The following is a 17,976-nucleotide window of genomic DNA, read 5'->3' as shown; positions in this document are numbered from 1 at the left end:
TACAAAGTCGTCACCATGTTGATTTTGTTGGTTCTGTACAGCAGAAGTCACTTTTCAAGGGCCGAGGACTGGATTTTAACCACTTGGCAGGGCAGAACTCGCAGATTGCAGAGTCCAGGTGCTATTGCAGGGTTGAAGGAAGTCTTTGATGGCCCTGAGACGTCAGAACAGAGGCAAGCCCTTGGAGTCCCTCTGGGTGCGGGTGAGATGGGTCCAGTCCTTCTCCTCAGCAGGGCAGAGATCAGCACAGAAAAGCAGTTCTTCCAGAGCGGCAGTCAAGCAGAGTGGCAATCCTTGTAGTACAGTATTCTTTACTCCTGACAGGTCCAGTAGTGTGCTGTCTTGGTAGGATTAGAGGCCCAGTACTTATACTCAGTTGTGCCAGTTGGTGTGACTTCAAAGAAGGGTCTTTGAAGTGCACACGGGTCCTTTCTTCCTAGCCTTGGCTCCAGAATATCAGTAGGGTGTACTAAGCACTTTGTGTGGGAAACAGGACACTGCTTATTCATGTGTAAGTGTCAGCCCCCCCTCTTCCTGCTCAGGAAGAGCTATCAGAATTCAGATGAATACCCTGCCATACTCACCCTTCCTATGTTTGTGGCTGTCTAGAGGGAATGCTCAAAGTGTAGCTAACTCCCATCCCTGACGTGTCTTGGGGACAGGCTGCAAGGCACATAGAGGAGCAACAGTAGAGAAATGCCCACTTTCTAAAAGTAAAAAAGACACAAATGATGGATGGAATGTGGAACAAATCAAACATTGAGCCCCAGTCAAGATATCTGAATTAAATCCATTGTTCTTTTGCTCATGATGCCACCCCAGTTTAGACCAAGCCATATGCAAATAGTCTTGACCATGCTCCTCGTGCGAACAGTCCAGTCCAAACTGCCAAGCCAGGTCTTCCCTGGACCAGAAACAAGCATCCTGGGACCGGTTTCAGGGTATCACCCTCATCAGCCAGGTTAGTTTGCATCCAGTGGCACAGTGAGCCTGGGTTCCATGTCTGGGATTGCCCTGTGCACCTAGGACGAGAAAGCAAAAGACAAACAAATGATAGGCGAAATGTGGAACAAATTAAACATTCAGCCCTTGCAGTAGTCCCAATTTGAGCTATAGGCCACTCCCTACACACCCAGCCTTACCCTCCATCTTTGCCGCTGAGTCTCATGCCCCTCCCCCTCATATACTGAGCCCTCAACTCTGAATCTGCAAGCTTTATCAACCCAGGGGTTACTTCAGAAAGACTTATGTTCTTCGCCTTGAATGTTTTCTCCTATTGCTCGTTATATTTTCAGTGTCCGGCATGCAGCCTCTGGGCTTCCTGCCATGCTGGCATGGGTGCCAAAGCACCCTCTGTATTTGATCGAGGAGGGTACCCACATAGGCAAGAACATGACCCTCAACCAACTTCAAAGGATGGTGACCACGGGGTGACTGCTACTAACGTACGAAATGTTAGTATGACTTACCATAACTAAATATCGTTGGCTAAATACTGGTATGTATAACCGTGGTCGTTGAACGCCTCACTGTTGGGCATTGCATTCTCTAAAGCGTATAAAAAAATCGAATTCTTAAAGCAATTACTGTTTGTAGCTCTGTGGTGGTGGGCACTTTGTGTAATTATGTTACCTTCAAGCACCATACTCATTTGTCAGAAGTGGTATTTGTTACAATACTCATTACAATATCAGTTTGAATACAGTAGAATGTATTTTTCCTTAATGATTTACAGATTACTCCTACGTTTTTTCATATGTGGCAAGCTGCCAACATTCAGTTCCCTTGATGCCCCAAACTCATCTACGAACCAGTTTCCTTAAATCACTGCTTTGCTAGTTTTTGTTTAAGAATGTATGCCATTGACACTGGTTCAATGTATGCTGGCAAATAGCAAGATGTTACACCCCAGCTGTGCCTCTACAGGACAAAGCATTTGCATCGTAGATTGCGAAGTCTACTGTAGTGATTACATAATTGACATGTAACGGGGAAAGACTGTTTAGCCTTGTGACTGTGACGTTATCCAATAAGGTGTTATTTGTTTTGGAAGGGGGGGTGCTCAGAATGATGGTCACTTTGTATGAATGTCATCCACACTAATACTCAAACTCCAGCAACTCATGAATGTCTTCGAAATAATATCAATAAACGCTTAGGTCGTGAATGCATAGGGAGTACTGCATTTCTCTTTATCGTTCTGTGATACCTGTATATATTGGTAAAGCAACTTTCTTGAATGTACTGTTGTGGTTACGAATTTAAATTCAAACATGATGATGTTCCCCATCATTTGATTTTCTCTTTTTGCACAGAGCTCCTATCCACACCACTTTCTTTTTGAAATCTGTTTTATCATTAGACATCTTACGCTGCCAAATAGCGAGGACTCAGATGAAACATTCAAACGACAAGACACAAATATAGCATTTATATACCTTGTATTGTAGGCTTGTATGTGTTTCTCTGACAAGAGGGTGTTACTCCGCTCATTGGAATGTACTGTATAAAACTAGGGATTTTTGTAGGTAGCAGAGCTCACCAAATCTTCCTATAAGCTTCACGGATGCAGGGATCTTTTGTGATTTTAAATACCTATCCCAGTTGATTTTGTGTTTCTCTTTTCAATTCTAACCAAACACATTCACCCGGACTAAGTGATTTATGAGGCAAATTCCTTTGCCTAATGTTTGTAGCTCACTGTGAGTATCCTCTCGACTCCATAGCGAGTATCTTGCAGCTTTATAATTTTAATATCCAGTCAGCAGGCAGCAAAGATAGGTGCTGGTGGAAAGTAGGTGCAAGGTGCAACACCAGTGCTTTGATTTAAAGTGAATTAGTTGCTTCAGCCCTCAAGTTAACTCTAAAGTCGTGTTAGAATAATTTGCTGTCACCATCACGGCTGAAATAATACTTTCATTAAAGATTCAACAGAACTAAAGTGAGTGTCGTTGTGGAGGAAGTCTAGCTTTGGTGAATTAATATGATAATGCATTGACTTGACATTTGAAAATAGTTTTTGGAGGAACAGTTGTAGTGATTGTTCACTGCAATTGATATTGATGCAACACAGTTTTGTGCCAGAATTTTTACTGTGCTTATTTACTTGCAGTGTTTAAGGAACTTCTCAGCAGAACAGCGCAAGAGAAAAAGAATGGCGGACCTCATATTCCGAAAATTGCTGAGAAGAAAAGCAATCGATTTTCTATCCCAGATCTACCCGCCGACATGGAGCAGATGTTTCCTTGTGAGAAAACCAACAAAAAAATAAAAGCCAACACTGTCTCTGGAGGAAGGAACCGGATCAGGAAAATTTTGGACAAAACCCGCTTTAGCATATTGCCACCAAAACCCTTCAGGTAAGTGATACTGGTTAGAAGATCGCATTTGATTTGATTAATTCATTGCATCATTGCACGATGAGCAATGCTGATCAATGCTGTCTTACTGCTTTAGATACAGCCTTGTGATTGTCAGTTGGTTTTCTTGCAGATACGTTTTTTATATTCCTAGTCTAAATTGTCCGCTTCCTATCTTGTGGATTCTCAAGTGAATTAGTTGGAACGTTTTTAGGTCTCTACTAATCTATCCCGCAGGGATAGATAGGCGAGAGTATAGTAGGTAGTTCAAAAACTCTACCAAACTTGCGGATCCGTACAGTTCATGTGAGTATGCGCGTGCACGCCATCGCCAGCCACTTTACGCCACCATTTGTCTGTGTCTCGCATCAGACTTCAAAGGCTGCAGCTCCCCCCCAACCCTCCCTCCCCCTCCCCTCCCCTCCCCGGCCACAGCAATGCCGAGAGCTTGTTTAAAGGGGCAATTACTAAATGTGACAAGTGTTGTAAAGGCTTTGCAAAACACGGATAGTTCGCATATTTTCCAAGGGAACAATATCATTTACAAGCACGTTTCGAAGTATAAGATTTGCGTTTCAATGGCAGTTTTAGCTGCCTGCTCTGTTATCCTTTGCTGTGTAGCGCTGTCTTTCTATGCACTAGCTTGAATTACTACTGTAGTTATTCTGCTAATCTTCGAAAGTTTCCCAGTTGATGTATTGTGCCCTTCACACACAATTAGGTTCATTCACATGTCATTCACCCTGTTAAAAATACTCCACTCTAACCGTCCGGCAACGCATTAATGCACGTTATTTATGCGCAGCTTTTTAAATAATTCCGTCTGGACACTGATCCTTTTTTTTAAAATTACAAACGTGATCCCAACTTAAGAAACAACAAAATACGTGCGTGCCTACAACACAAATATTTGTATATGCTGTTCCTACACCCGGAACCTCATTTTCACCTTCAGCTCTTCAAAGTCAATAACTACACGGTCCAAACCACTCCGCTCATGCACCTCCTGCAACAATTACAGGACTTTTTATTTTTTTATATAGTGCTTGGGCGCGAAGCGCATTGTAACAATGCTCAGTCACTAACACACGAACAACATCTTCATGCCCCTCCGCTCACGTACCTGCAGCATAAAATAGTTAGAAACAGCTCACGTCCCTCTGTTCCAAAAACATTCACTTGTCTAACGTGCAATCGCATCATTCAATCCGCTCCTTCTCAACACCTACAGCCGGCAACAAGTCCTTTAAAACGAAGGCAAATTAGACAGTCCGCTCCTACCAGCCCTTTTCAACAATTATTTACAAAGAGTCACACTATCGCAAAAGCTTCTTTGGAGCGCTTCTTTACAGTGTACTAATGCGTCCTGTAGTGTGTGATAATTGTTTATTATGGATTAGACTCAAATCCCAAACATGTACCTTCATGGTATTTCATGCTGCTGAAGTCGATAAAATGGTAGGGTGACCAGGACTACAGATTTCGACCGGCTGCTGCAGCATAGTCTACTTTTACCTGGTGAACCAGAAAAAAAAATATTTACTCCTGTCCTGCTTTTTAGAGAGGGGCGAGTAAAAAATGTTGGGAGTGTTTTTTAGCCATTTAGCAAATACAGGGACACTTAGCAGTTTTTTTCTCCTAATTTTAACTAATTTACATGCAAGTTAAACTGATCCAATTAATAGGCATGATTGTGTGTTTAAAAATAGCGTTTTACGTCTGTTTTGCCTGCCTGCTCTTCTTTCATAAGGAGCACAGTCCGTCTGTACACTCTATTTCAATACAGCTCAGTGCACCACTGCACTTTCCTCTATTAAAATCTAATTTACACATCACTGCGAACCTACCTTTAGATGTCTAACTCTCAATCAGCTCTCTGCCCCTATCTTCTTCTCAAATCTCACTCTTACTTTCCCTATTACTCAGCATCTCCCTCAATCTCTTTCCCACACTCTTTTCCTCCCTCACCTGTCTCCCCTCTCCCCTCCCTACCTCTCCTCTCCCGCCTCTCTCCTCACCCTCCTCTCTCCCCTCTCTCCCCTCTCTCTCAGCTCACTCCCCTCTCAGCTCACTCCCCTCTCAGCTCACTCCCCTCTCAGCTCACTCTCCCCTCTCAGCTCACTCTCCCCTCTCAGCTCACTCTCCCCTCTCAGCTCACTCTCCCCTCTCAGCTCACTCTCCCCTCTCAGCTCACTCTCCCCTCTCAGCTCACTCTCCCCTCTCAGCTCACTCTCCCCTCTCAGCTCACTCTCCCCTCTCAGCTCACTCTCCCCTCTCAGCTCACTCTCCCCTCTCAGCTCACTCTCCCCTCTCACGCTCCCCTCTCTCCCCTCTCACGCTCCCCTCTCTCCCCTCTCACGCTCCCCTCTCTCCCCTCTCACGCTCCCCTCTCTCCCCCTCACTTCTTCCCTCTCTCATCACTCTCCCCTTACTCCACCCTCTCCCATCCCTCCCTCTCTCCCCTCCCCCTCCCCTCTCTCCCCCCTCCCCCTCCCCTCTCTCCCCCCTCCCCCTCCCCTCTCTCCCCCCTCCCCCTTCCCTCTCTCCCCCCTCCCCCTCTTCTTACTCCTCCTTCTCTCCTCACTATCCCCTCCCCCTCCTCTCTCCACTCCCTCTATCCTCACTCTCCCCTCTCTCCTTGCTCTTCCCTCTCCCCTCGCTCTTCCCTCTCCCCTCCATCTCCCCTCTCTCCTCTCCATCTCCCCTCTCCTCCATCTCCCCTCTCCTCCATCTACCCTCTTTTCACTCTCCCCTCTTTTCACTCTCCCCTCTTTTTACTCTCCAATCCCTCTCTCCCTTCCCTCTATCCCCTCTCTCCCCTCCATCTTCCCTCTCCTCACTCAACCCTCTCCTCACTCAACCCTCTCCTCACTCAACCCTCTCCTCACTCAACCCTCTCCTCACTCAACCCTCTCCTCACTCAACCCTCTCCTCACTCAACCCTCTCCTCACTCAACCCTCTCCTCACTCAACCCTCTCCTCACTCAACCCTCTCCTCACTCAACCCTCTCCTCACTCTCCCCTCTCCTCACTCTCCCCTCTCCTCACTCTCCCCTCTCCTCACTCTCCCCTCTCCTCACTCTCCCCTCTCCTCACTCTCCCCTCTCCTCACTCAACCCTCTCCTCACTCTCCCTTTCCTCACTCTCCCCTCTCCTCACTCTCCCCTCTCCTCACTCTCACCTCTCCTCACTCTCCCCTCTTCTCACTCTCCCCTCTCCTCACTCTCCTCTCTCCCCTCTCTTATTCTCTCACCTTTCTTCTCCTATCTACTCTCTACCCTCTTACCTCTCTCCTCTCGTCCCTCTCCTCTCTCTCCTCACTCTCCCCTCTCACCACTCTCCCCTCTCACCACTGTCCTCTCACCACTATCCACTCTCCCCCTCTCCCCTCTCAGCACTCGCCGCTCTGTCCCCTCCCCCTCTCACCACTCTCACCACTCTCCTCTCACCACTATCCCCTCTCTCCCCTCTCCCCTCTCCCCTCTCCCCTCTCCCCTCCCTTCTCCTCTCTACCTCTCTTCTCCACCTCTCCTCACTCTCCCCTCTCCTCACTCCCCCACTCTCTCCTCTCACCACTCTATCCTCTCTCCTCACTCCCCCCTCTCCTCACTCTCCTCACTCTCCTCACTCTCCTCACTCTCCTCACTCTCCCCTCTCCTCACTCTCCCCTCTCCTCACTCTCCCCTCTCCTCACTCTCCCCTCTTCTCTCCTCACTCGTCCCTCTCCCTCCTCTCCCCTCCTCTCCCCTCTCCCCTCTCTTCTCCTCTCTCATCCTCTCTCCTCTCCCACTCTCCTCTCTCCCCTCTTATCTCTCCCCTCATCTCTCCCCTCTCCCACTCTCCTCTCTCCCCTCTTATCTCTCCCCTCATCTCTCCCCTCTCCTCACTCTTCCCACTCCCCTCTCACCACTCTCCCGTCTCTCACCACTCTCCCCTCCCTCACCTCACCTCCCTCTCACCTCAATCTCCCCTCTCCTCAATCTCCCCTCTCCTCAATCTCCCCTCTCCTCACTATCCTCCCCTCTTCCCTCTCTCCTTACTCTCCCCTCTCTCCTCACTCTCTCCTCCCCCCACTCCCTCTCTCCCCTCACTCCCTCTCTCCCCTCACTCCCTCCCCTCACTCTCCCTCTCCCCTCACTCCCTCTCTCCACTTCCTCTATCCTCACTCTCCCCTCTCTCCTCACTCTTCCCTCTCCTCACTCCCCCCTCTCCTCACTCCCCTCTCTCCTCACTCCCCCCTCTCCTCACTCTCCCCCTCCCTCCTCTCGCCCTCCCTCCTCTCCCCTCCTCTCCCCTCTTGCCTCCTCTCTCCTCTCTTCTCCCCCTCTCCTCTCTCCCCTCTTATCTCTCCCCTCTCCTCACTCTTCCCACTCCCCTCTCACCACTCTCCCCTCCCTCTCTCACCTCCCTCTCACCTCAATCTCCCCTCTCCTCAATCTCCCCTCTCCTCACTATGCTCCCCTCTTCCCTCTCTCCTTACTCTCCCCTCTCTCCTCCCCTCACTCCCCCTCTCGGTACACTCCCTCTCTCCCCTCACTCCCTCCCCTCCCTCCCCTCACTCCCTCTCTCCCCTCCCTCTCTCCACTTCCTCTATCCTCACTCTCCCCTCTCCTCACTCTTCCCTCTCCCCTCTCCTCACTCTCCTCACCCTCTCTCCCCTCCCTCTCTATCCCCTCTTTCCTCTCTCTCCTCTCTGCCCTCCATCTCCCCTCTCCCCACTCTATCTATCTATTGTCCTCACTCTGTCTATCGCCCTCACTCTGTCTATCGCCCTCACTCTGTCTATCGCCCTCACTCTGTCTATCGCCCTCACTCTATCTATCGCCCTCACTCTATCTATCGCCCTCACTCTATCTTTCGCCCCCACTCTATCTTTCGCCCTCACTCTATCTTTCGCCCTCACTCTATCTTTCGCCCTCACTCTATCTTTCGCCCTCACTCTATCTATCGCCCTCACTCTATCTATCGCCCTCACTCTATCTATCGCCCTCACTCTATCTATCGCCCTCACTCTATCTATCGCCCTCACTCTATCTATCGCCCTCACTCTATCGCCCTCACTCTATCTATCGCCCTCACTCTATCTATCGCCCTCACTCTATCTATCGCCCTCACTCTATCTATCGCCCTCACTCTATCTATCGCCCTCACTCTATCTATCGCCCTCACTCTATCTATCGCCCTCACTCTATCGCCCTCACTCTATCGCCCTCACTCTATCGCCCTCACTCTATCGCCCTCACTCTATCTATCGCCCTCACTCTATCTATCGCCCTCACTCTATCTATCGCCCTCACTCTATCTATCGCCCTCACTCTATCTATCGCCCTCACTCTATCTATCGCCCTCACTCTATCTATCGCCCTCACTCTATCTATCGCCCTCACTCTACCTATCGCCCTCACTCTACCTATCGCCCTCACTCTACCTATCGCCCTCACTCTACCTATCGCCCTCACTCTACCTATCGCCCTCACTCTACCTATCGCCCTCACTCTACCTATCGCCCTCACTCTACCTATCGCCCTCACTCTACCTATCGCCCTCACTCTACCTATCGCCCTCACTCTACCTATCGCCCTCACTCTACCTATCGCCCTCACTCTACCTATCGCCCTCACTCTACCTATCGCCCTCACTCTACCTATCGCACTCACTCTACCTATCGCACACACTCTACCTATCGCACTCACTCTATCTATCGCACTCACTCTATCGCATCACCACAGCATCACTCAGCAGCACCACAACATCACTATACGCCACCACAGCATCACTGAACGCCACAGCATCACTCAGGGGCACCACAACATCACTATACGCCACCACAGCATCACTGAACGCCACAGCATCACTCGTCGCCACCACAGCATCACTCAGCGCCACCACACCATCAATTTGTGCAACCATTCAACAACAACTGGTTTAAATATGTTCTCTCAATGTTTCAAGATTTATTACAAATGTCACAAAAAGATGTTAATATTTCACTTCTGTTCTTGGATTTTCGTCACAATAAAATACACTGAACATAATCTTCATAAGTTATTTACAAAAGCTTAAGCTATTGCCATTATTAATTAATTTAATTGTGGGTTTGTAATGCGCTAGAATCGACTCCCGAAGGAGTATCTCTGCGCAGTAGACCGTTGGGGGACCCGTCCTGGCTTTCCCTGTGAGATGGTCCCTACTGGGTATCTCCAAGGTGAAACCAGGCATCCCCGGCGTATGTGGGGGGCCGTTGTGGAGATGAGGCAAGCTAATGTCCAGAGTTGCCGAGTGTGATCCCTGGTTAGAGTAGGCACCGAGATGAGAATTATCGAGTCCGCTGACCCTGGTCCACGACCCTGCCGCGTCGGGAATTGAACCCTGGTGCTGGGCCGTCCTCTGCTCTCGGGTCTGCCGCCTCTAACCAGTGAGCCACACCACTTCACTATAAATTACAATAACTTTTAATTAAGTATTAAATAATAAAAAAAAATTAAAAGCCATCGTTATTGGTAATATCAATACATGTAAGTCACGTAAATACAACACATATTGCATTACAAATGCTATAGGTGCCACATTTGCAAAAATTGTAACTATTGGCATTGTAAATGACAAAGCTATTAATTTCGCTATTTTTAAAACCAACACATAAATAACATTAAAAAAAATGTACAATACCAATAGCTCAAACTTTCCTAATGCGAGACCTATTGCATTGAAAATGCTTGTTAAAAGGAGGTACGCCTGACTCCTTAATTATGGTGGTTTGACAGGATGGAAAACTTGCCCATTTGTAATCCTGTAAATGCCTCTGACATTTCAGAGATGGCACCAGCATGGCACCCGTTAGCACGATGGCCTGATGCACACAGCAGCTCGTGTTTGAGGTATGTGACAAGGTAACCGGCAGGCATCCTTCCTCTTGGTGCACTGCCTATGTCCTGCTTTCAGTCGCGAGGACCCAGATAGTACACCTGCAGTGGACGTCTGAAAGTTCATTATAAAGAGCCTCAGCTGTTCCTAAGTGCAGCCTCGTGGTTCTGGTTTTATCTCAAGGCCGCTCATTTTAGAGCTTGCGCGCACAGTGCCTCAGCGCGGGAAGCACCAGGTGCCATAGCCTGTCAGAGCCGCCGTGATCCATTGGCTGTAGCGGAGGCCAAGGTCAGACGTCAGCCGATGGACACGCGCCCACGTCTCTCTGCAGGGTCAACGCTTTTAGCACACAGGGAATGTGAGGCCTGATTTCTAAGAAGCTGTCTCTCTTGAGCAAGGCTTGAACATCATGGTGACCTGTTACTTCAGTCGATGTGCTTTGTGTTATGATCTCCACCGAATGTGTATGTTTTTCGAACTAAAATCTTTTGCAAGCGGTACAGGTGCACCAACAAATGAACTGAAGCTCACCTTATTGATGCTGCTTTAGGCTTACAGATGATGAATGTCTAACTACTAAAGGTAGTGGATTGTAGTGTTCTGAAGTCATATCAGCGGTCGATGAAAAGGAGCTGGCGAAATAATACTTTTTATGAGTAATGGTGTTGGTTTACATCTTTATAACATAGTGTTGGTTCAGCTGTAGATCTTTGACTTATGCGCTTCTCTGACGCTGTTCCCCATCTACCTTTGTTTCCATTTTCCAATAAAGGCCATGCTCGGTCTCTCATTATAGATAGACACAAGTGAGAACTCGCTTGGTTGTCGTGCAGTTTGGGAAATTATGGTTATTTCTCTGACCCAAAAAGTATCCACCAGCATTTGTTGTCTTTTTGCTTTTATGCATTTGTAACGGAACCCACGAGGTCCTTAACTTTCCAGTCTGTTTTCGGGTTACTTATTGTCTTATTGTTTACTTGATAAATAATTATTGGTTGACTTAGGAATTGAAGTACATATGGTTGTGATCTTTTGGTAAGCTGCTGGTTTGAAATCTACGGAGCAGAATTGGATTTTCATTATTTTATGGTTGATAGCATGAGTACCATTGAGTTAGGCAACAGTAACATTTTGGAGTGTTATTTTTGTATCTCATGGGTGAAAATAAATGCAAGTAGAGAGCACGTGCAGAAACAAGTTAAAATGTCTTGCTTGTTTTTTCAAACTAGAACTTTAGTGCTTTTACGAATAGCAATATTGCCTCCTTTTCGTGTAGCTCTCGCTGCTGAGTCATAGTTCTGTAGATAGCAGTTAAACATATTATCTATCTGAATGCTACTAATTTTGGTATTCCAACTTGGCACCTTTATATCTGATAAAGACATCTAACCGCAGGTCCTTAACTTTGAATTTTCCAGGTGTCAGACTGGATCCTGGAGATATTTCTTCGAGCAATGCTCCTGCGTGCTGGTAGGTGGCGATGGTCGACTCCGCGTGACGTCATCGGCGTCGTTCGTGCCGAAAGTGACGTTCTCATCAACTATATAGGTGCCACCTTGATGCGCTGATGTCCGTTCTTTTCTTTCCGTGTCAGTCAAGTGCTGATCCGTGATGAGAGCTACCTTCTGCTGCTTTTTGACAGGGTATTTTTTTGTACTTCTGTTGACCCCTTGTTGATGTTTAGTTTTTTTCCTCTGGTCTAGGAAGACTTCTGGGTTCCAACTGTGCGGCGGGTCAATGTATCACGTCGGTGATGGACCCGCACCTGGTTTGCCTGTTGTGCTGCTCTGACTGCCGAACTATAGCTCAGAAGTTTTTGAGGGAGAGGTTCCTTAAGCTTCTTGTGGCGTGGGACGACTCCTAGGAGATCTCCCTCACAATCTGGGTTGAGAGGAAGGTCTGGGCGCTGCCCAAGGGCTCCCAAGTCCTCTTCGTCTCTCTCAAAATCTTTGGACACTCGGCTAAGAGTTGCACAAGAAGTTGAAGCGTGCTTTGACGACTTCCCATCTGCTGGCTAACTTGACGGAGGAATCTCACGTCTCCCTGATTTTCTTGGAGCCAGAGCAACCACTGCACACCTGAGAGGGTTTTATGAGGCCATGAGCATCATTATTTTGGGCAGCCCAACCCTACCAGGCACCTTCAGGCCCGTGGGGTCAGCGGGGGCTCTATCAGGTTCTGCACTGGCGGCCCGACCCTTTTGTTCCCCTACAGATAGGGAATGGATCTGGTCCGGCGCCATTCATGCCATTGCACTTCCCTGGAGCCGATGCTCCCGGCGCCAGCTCAATTCTGATGCCTGATGACCTGAAGCCGCTACCACGTCGCCAGATGCCAATACTGTCCTTGGTCATTTTCTGATCCCTATTCAGAGGGGCTAGCAGTGATGATTGGAAGAGGTTGCTATACCTTTTATAAGACCAGCCTTATCATGAAATGGACTGGTATTAGGAATTGGGAGAGGCCAGTGGATTGGACACCTCTCGAGATTGTGGCATTCTTTTTTTCCCTACCGTGGTTACGGTGGAGGGAGTGTCATTTCCTGTGGTGGTGCGAAGGGCGGCTGAGGTCCTGGATGTTCAGCTCCCTTCCATGGTGGCCAAGACTATTTTCTTGATGGAGGTCCTGCATCCTGGTGTCTTCTCTTGGGAACCCTTGCTGTCCTTTAATGTGGCCCTTTCAGATGTCCAATTGGGAACCGGGTCCAAGCCCTGCCCCGGGGCTCCTATGAATAGGACAATTGCCAGCCGCAACCGCCCAGCTCTGGGTGACCCTAGCTTCCTCACTATCCACCTACCCCAGAGAGCTTGGTGGTCCATGCCTCTAACTCCCATTGAGCGTATACTTCCGCTCCCCTGGACAGGGAATCCAAGAGTCTGGATAATTGGGGTAAGAAAATATATTTTCTTTCACTAGCCTTGCATTGCAGTCGGTGAACACTGCATGCTTATTGGGCCGTTATTCCCTCTCCTTGTGGGAAACGGTTGCGCAACTTCTGCCACCGATCCCGGAGGAGGCCTGGGCCATCCTCTCCCAAGAAGTGTCAGAAGGGAGCGATGCAGCAAAGCTCCCTATCCGTTGCGGTCTCAACATGACCGAATGCTAGGCAGAGCGATTTGACAGTGACTGTTCGATGTCACGCCTTGTTGAGAACTTTTGGCTTTTCAGGTGAGGTCCAGGCCTCTCTCAATGACTTGCCCTTTGATGGCACGCGTCTCTTCAAAGACGAGGCAGTCATGGCGCTGGAGCTCTTTAATGACCCATGGACTACGGCCAAGTCTTTGGGCCTCTCGTCCACAGTCTGCCTTTCGTGGCCGTGCCGGCTCTAACCTAGCAAAAAAAACATGTGTTCCACCACCTCCGTGCTCATTCCAATGTCGTGGGTCAGCTGGCCAGAGGTTGGGTCTGTCCCCCACCCCCACTGCAGCCTCAGCTTCCAAACCCACCTAGTCTTGCCCTTCTGGATCATGGGTGGCCAGTTGATGACAGGATCAGTCACAACCTTCACCACTGGTAGACCATAACATCAGACAGGTGGATCCTCCAGATAGTCTGACGGGGCTATTCCCTCCCTTTTGAGTCTACCCTCTCCCTCCATGTCTCCATCTTACGGCTGGCTGACGGAGAATCATCTAATTTTGCTTCAGGATGAAGTCATGATTCTCTTGGCCAAGGAAGGGAGACAAAGAGAGGGTTCTGCCACCAGAAGTAGTGGCAGAACCCTCTGGTCCATAAAAAGGACAAGGGCCTCCATCCTATCCTATATCTACAAGCCCTCAACTACTTCCTCAAAAAGGAAATGTTCAAGATGCTTACTTTAGCTCAGGTTCTGTCTGCCCTGGACCCAGGAGACTGGATGGTAGTGTTGAACTTGCAAGATTCCAATTTCCACATTTCTGTCCTGCCTGCTCATCTTCATCACATGTGGTTTACGGTATGCCACAAGCATTTTCAGTTCACAGTGCTCCCCTTTGGCCTTACCTGAGCCCCTCAGGAGTTCACCCAGGTGGGGGGGGGGGGGTAGTCGCAGCTCATATGCGCAGATTAGGGGGAGGCAGTTTTCCCCTATCTTAACAACTGGATGTTGAAGATGGGTTTACCCTAGGCGGTCGTCTCTCACCTCCAGACTACAGCGGACTTCCTGCATTAGCTGGGGTGCACTATCATTCTTCCGAAGTCACACCTGACTCCCTTTCATCTGAGCTGTTCTGAACACAGTGCAGTTTCGGGCTTATCCTCCCAAGCGGCGAGTCCAAGATACTCAGGCTATGATACCGATGTTTAAGCCTCTAGCCAGGATTTGGGTGAGAATGACTCTGAGGCTGCTGGGCCTCATGCCCTCCTGCATTCTGTTAGTGACACATGCCAGATGGCATATGCAGGCTCTGCATTGGAGCCCGAAGTTCCAGTGGGCGCAGCATCAGGGAAATCTCTCTGACATGGTCCATATTTCAGAGGGAACTGCACAGGAATTGCAGTAGTGGCTGACAAACTGCGATTGGGTCACAGGCAGACCTCAGTCCCATACCCAACCCTATCTCGTAGTAGTGACAGATGCGTCACTTCTAGGATGGAGTGGCCATCTGAGAGAGGTGGAGTTCAGCGGACTCTGGTATCCAGCAGTCACTGCACTCCACTTCAACTGGTTGGAGCTTGGAGCTATTCGTTTGGCATTGAAAGCCTTCCTTCCATCAAAGGGAAGCTAGTACAAGTGTTCATGGGCAATACAGTGTGAGTTTTTCGGGTTGATTAATTTGTGTGCACACTGCCCCTAACACGCTTCAAAGCAAACTCATACGTGAAATTGACTTTTTGTTTCCAGTAGGCTTGCAAGTTATTGTAGTTTCTTTTAACACTGTTACGACTAATTACTTATATTTTACCCTTGTCTGTTGTTAGTCCATCGTCTCTTACCTTTCCTGCTGTAGAACGCCCATTCAGATGTTTACAATTACATTTATTGTTTTGGACCACTTGCTTTCGCTCGTCTGAATTGTTGTCCATGTCCTATATGAAATGTGTTGTTTCATATCAATACAACTTTTGGATCCGTTTTCGCTGAAATGCCCTGTCTGTTAGCTTCACGGCTGTTTTCGGTACCATCGTGTTGTCAAGCTACAACTGTTTTTTTGTTGCATATTGTGGTGGGTAAAAGACAGGTCAGCAAATTCAACAGAAATGCACTTTTCAGCTTGAACTCTCTTAAAGTACATAAATTGTGGCCAATCCATGACGGTAGCCAGAGGAAAAAAGTTAGAAGTTTCAATTGGCGAATGTAGATAACACGTGCACTCAAAAATAGGATGCTAGTGTGGTTGCTGCAAATGCCTGTGTTTGTCCCAGTATCGCCCGATTTAAATATGTAGTTAATTCCAGTCACAATCTGTACGCAGTAGTGTGTGTACCAAGGAGATGGTAATCCCAACGGAATGTGTATGTGCCTGGATCGCTTTAAGAAGCACGTAATTTTACTTGAAAAAAAACACAATATTTTAGAATATGACACTTTTAAAAAGGCATCCATAACAAAACACGTCCTTTCCTTACTAACATTAGTGAAATGTTATGTGTATTTTTAAAGCGCGTTATCACCCGCGAGGGTATTCTGGCGGATAAAGCAGCTGCCTATTGGTTTGATATGTTAGCATGTATAATATCACAGAGAAACGTGAACAGAGATTCATCTCTACAGTACCACCACTACTACACCTAGTCAGCTAGAAAGAAAATTGATTTTTGTTAACTGTAGTACAAAAAATAAATCTAAAAAAATATTTCTTTTCAGATCAATTTAAGAAAATGTAAGTAAAAATATAAATCAAGACGTTAAACAGGCTATTGAATGATGGGGTAAGGATCAGTATTATGGTTAAGGTTAGAGTTACGATGTAGAGTAAAGGCCTTTGTGAGAGAAAGGCTAGGTTTAGGTCAAAGGGAAAGTGTTAAGTTTAAGGTTAGGCTTGGGGCCAAGTGGAAATGGTGTAATTAATTTTAGGGTTCATTTGAAAATGAGTGGGTGCACCAGATTGCCAAAAGGAATTTGTAATAGTTTCTTTTTAGGAATCCTAACATTAATTTAAAAGCCGTGCTGCTGACATTTCTCTTTGGACATCAGATAGGGCTATCCAATGCTGCTCTCCCTGTCGTGCTATTTGCTACCCCTGCCTTTTCCAGACCAGGCTTCAAAGGGCACGACTGCAGCTGCAGAAATCTCTTGGAGCAATATCTACATTCTGCGTTTTCTACACTTTGTCAATCCTAAAACCCTCAACAGCAAACTGGCTGGTTGGGAGCTACGAGTGGAACCGAGGATCAACCTGTGATGTTATCGGAGATGAAGATTAGTGTGATGTCACTTCCGCTACCCCTTGCGTTGTGGTGCATTGACATCAATGGATGTCTCTGTAATGGTTCCTCTTTAAAGATATGTCACTCTCGAATATGTTTTTTTTTTTTATAAAGACCGGCACATTTTTAGTAAAGTGCCTCAATATATTCTGTAAAACAATGTTTGCGATAGATCATGATGAATGCTTAACTTTGATATTTGAAGTACATATTAAAGAACAGTGAATGGATTGAGCTCTATTGTATGAATAAATGTAAGCAGTCTGTTTTTCTAGTTCTCTGTCTTATGCTACTTTTATAATTCGCTCGTCTTTTTACCCTCATGTTATCACTTTCTCTTTAAACTCATGGTGTCTTTGACATGTGACAGCAATGTTTAACTGTATTTTGTGAAGGAAGTTCAATGTGGACATCAATGTGCTGCATGGTTCTTGTCTTTCAACATTGTCTTCTTTTTGTTTATGCATCACCTTCTCAGGGGACTGTTTTGGTAAGAAATTACCTGATTTAACGTTTTTTTCTTGATGGGATGTACCAATGCAGCTTCCTAACAAGCCGGGATGCTCTGTCCGTCGAATGTGTTCCCTGCCTTTCCCTGTCGTTGTATCACGTATGCCCACTGCACAAACCGCGCTCCATCATCATCAATATTCATCACAGTGTTTCCATTAAGCGCAACCCTTTTGTTAATTCTGACTGCTGGCATTTGCAAGTGTTAAATTATTAAGGTCTCGCTGGTTACCGGCCTTCTCTTGAATATCCAGCAAAACTGATGCTGTGGCATATTGTCATTCATTATAACCATTCCCCTCTCATTCTCATTCCCGTTTACAGCAACACTGCTTGCCTGTTATGTTCTATTTCTCACTCTTATCATGTACTGGTTCTAGTATGGAGAGCTGCATCCCAAACACGAAGGCTTTTTTGTCTTGTGAAGCACACATTCAGTGTTTAGCCCTTGCATTTCTTGTTATATATTTGCAGTATCTATTTTTTTTCCCATCAAATAGCTGTAAAAAAAAAAAACGGCAATTTATCCATTATCCGAGGCACCTCGAGAAGTCTTATTTATTATACATTCAGTGTCCCCCTTTATTCATTTTATGAAATTTATTTTAACACAGCAAAGTTATTTTTTGGACTGCATCGCTCGTTGGGTTATTCTCCTTTACGAGGGAATGAAGTTAACTCTTCTCATATATTGTCAATGATGTAAAATCAAATGCTGGTTGACACAAGATTGGCACGATAAATGCATGTTCAGTGTATGTAGGCTGCCACATCTATTTGTCAATTTTCTGTGTGTGGCCTAAACTGTTTGACAAGAGACACAGCAACTTTTGTGTTGTAAGGTAGAGTAGAGACCAGTGATTTTGGGGGGAGGGGGATGGGGGGGGGGCATTTA

At 47.0% G+C, this 17,976-nt stretch overlaps 1 protein-coding gene across 7 annotated transcripts in view; it reads left to right on the top strand.

Annotated features, from left to right (window-relative positions):
- The window catches only part of RAPGEF6 (Rap guanine nucleotide exchange factor 6), a 985,108-nt gene that overhangs the window by 864,769 nt on the left and 102,363 nt on the right, over positions 1 to 17,976 (top strand). For all 7 annotated transcript variants that reach the window (XM_086931538.1, XM_086931540.1, XM_086931537.1 and 4 more), the window contains one exon: positions 3,113 to 3,359. In XM_086931538.1, the coding sequence (XP_086787664.1) occupies positions 3,113 to 3,359 (247 nt within the window). The remainder of the gene's footprint in view (positions 1 to 3,112; positions 3,360 to 17,976) is intronic.

Source organism: Lissotriton vulgaris, chromosome 7 (genome assembly GCF_964263255.1).
Source record: "Lissotriton vulgaris chromosome 7, aLisVul1.2, whole genome shotgun sequence".
Lineage (NCBI taxonomy): Eukaryota > Metazoa > Chordata > Amphibia > Caudata > Salamandridae > Lissotriton > Lissotriton vulgaris.
The sequence above is the reverse complement of the archived record's forward strand: the minus strand, read 5'-3'. Positions and strand labels throughout refer to the sequence as shown.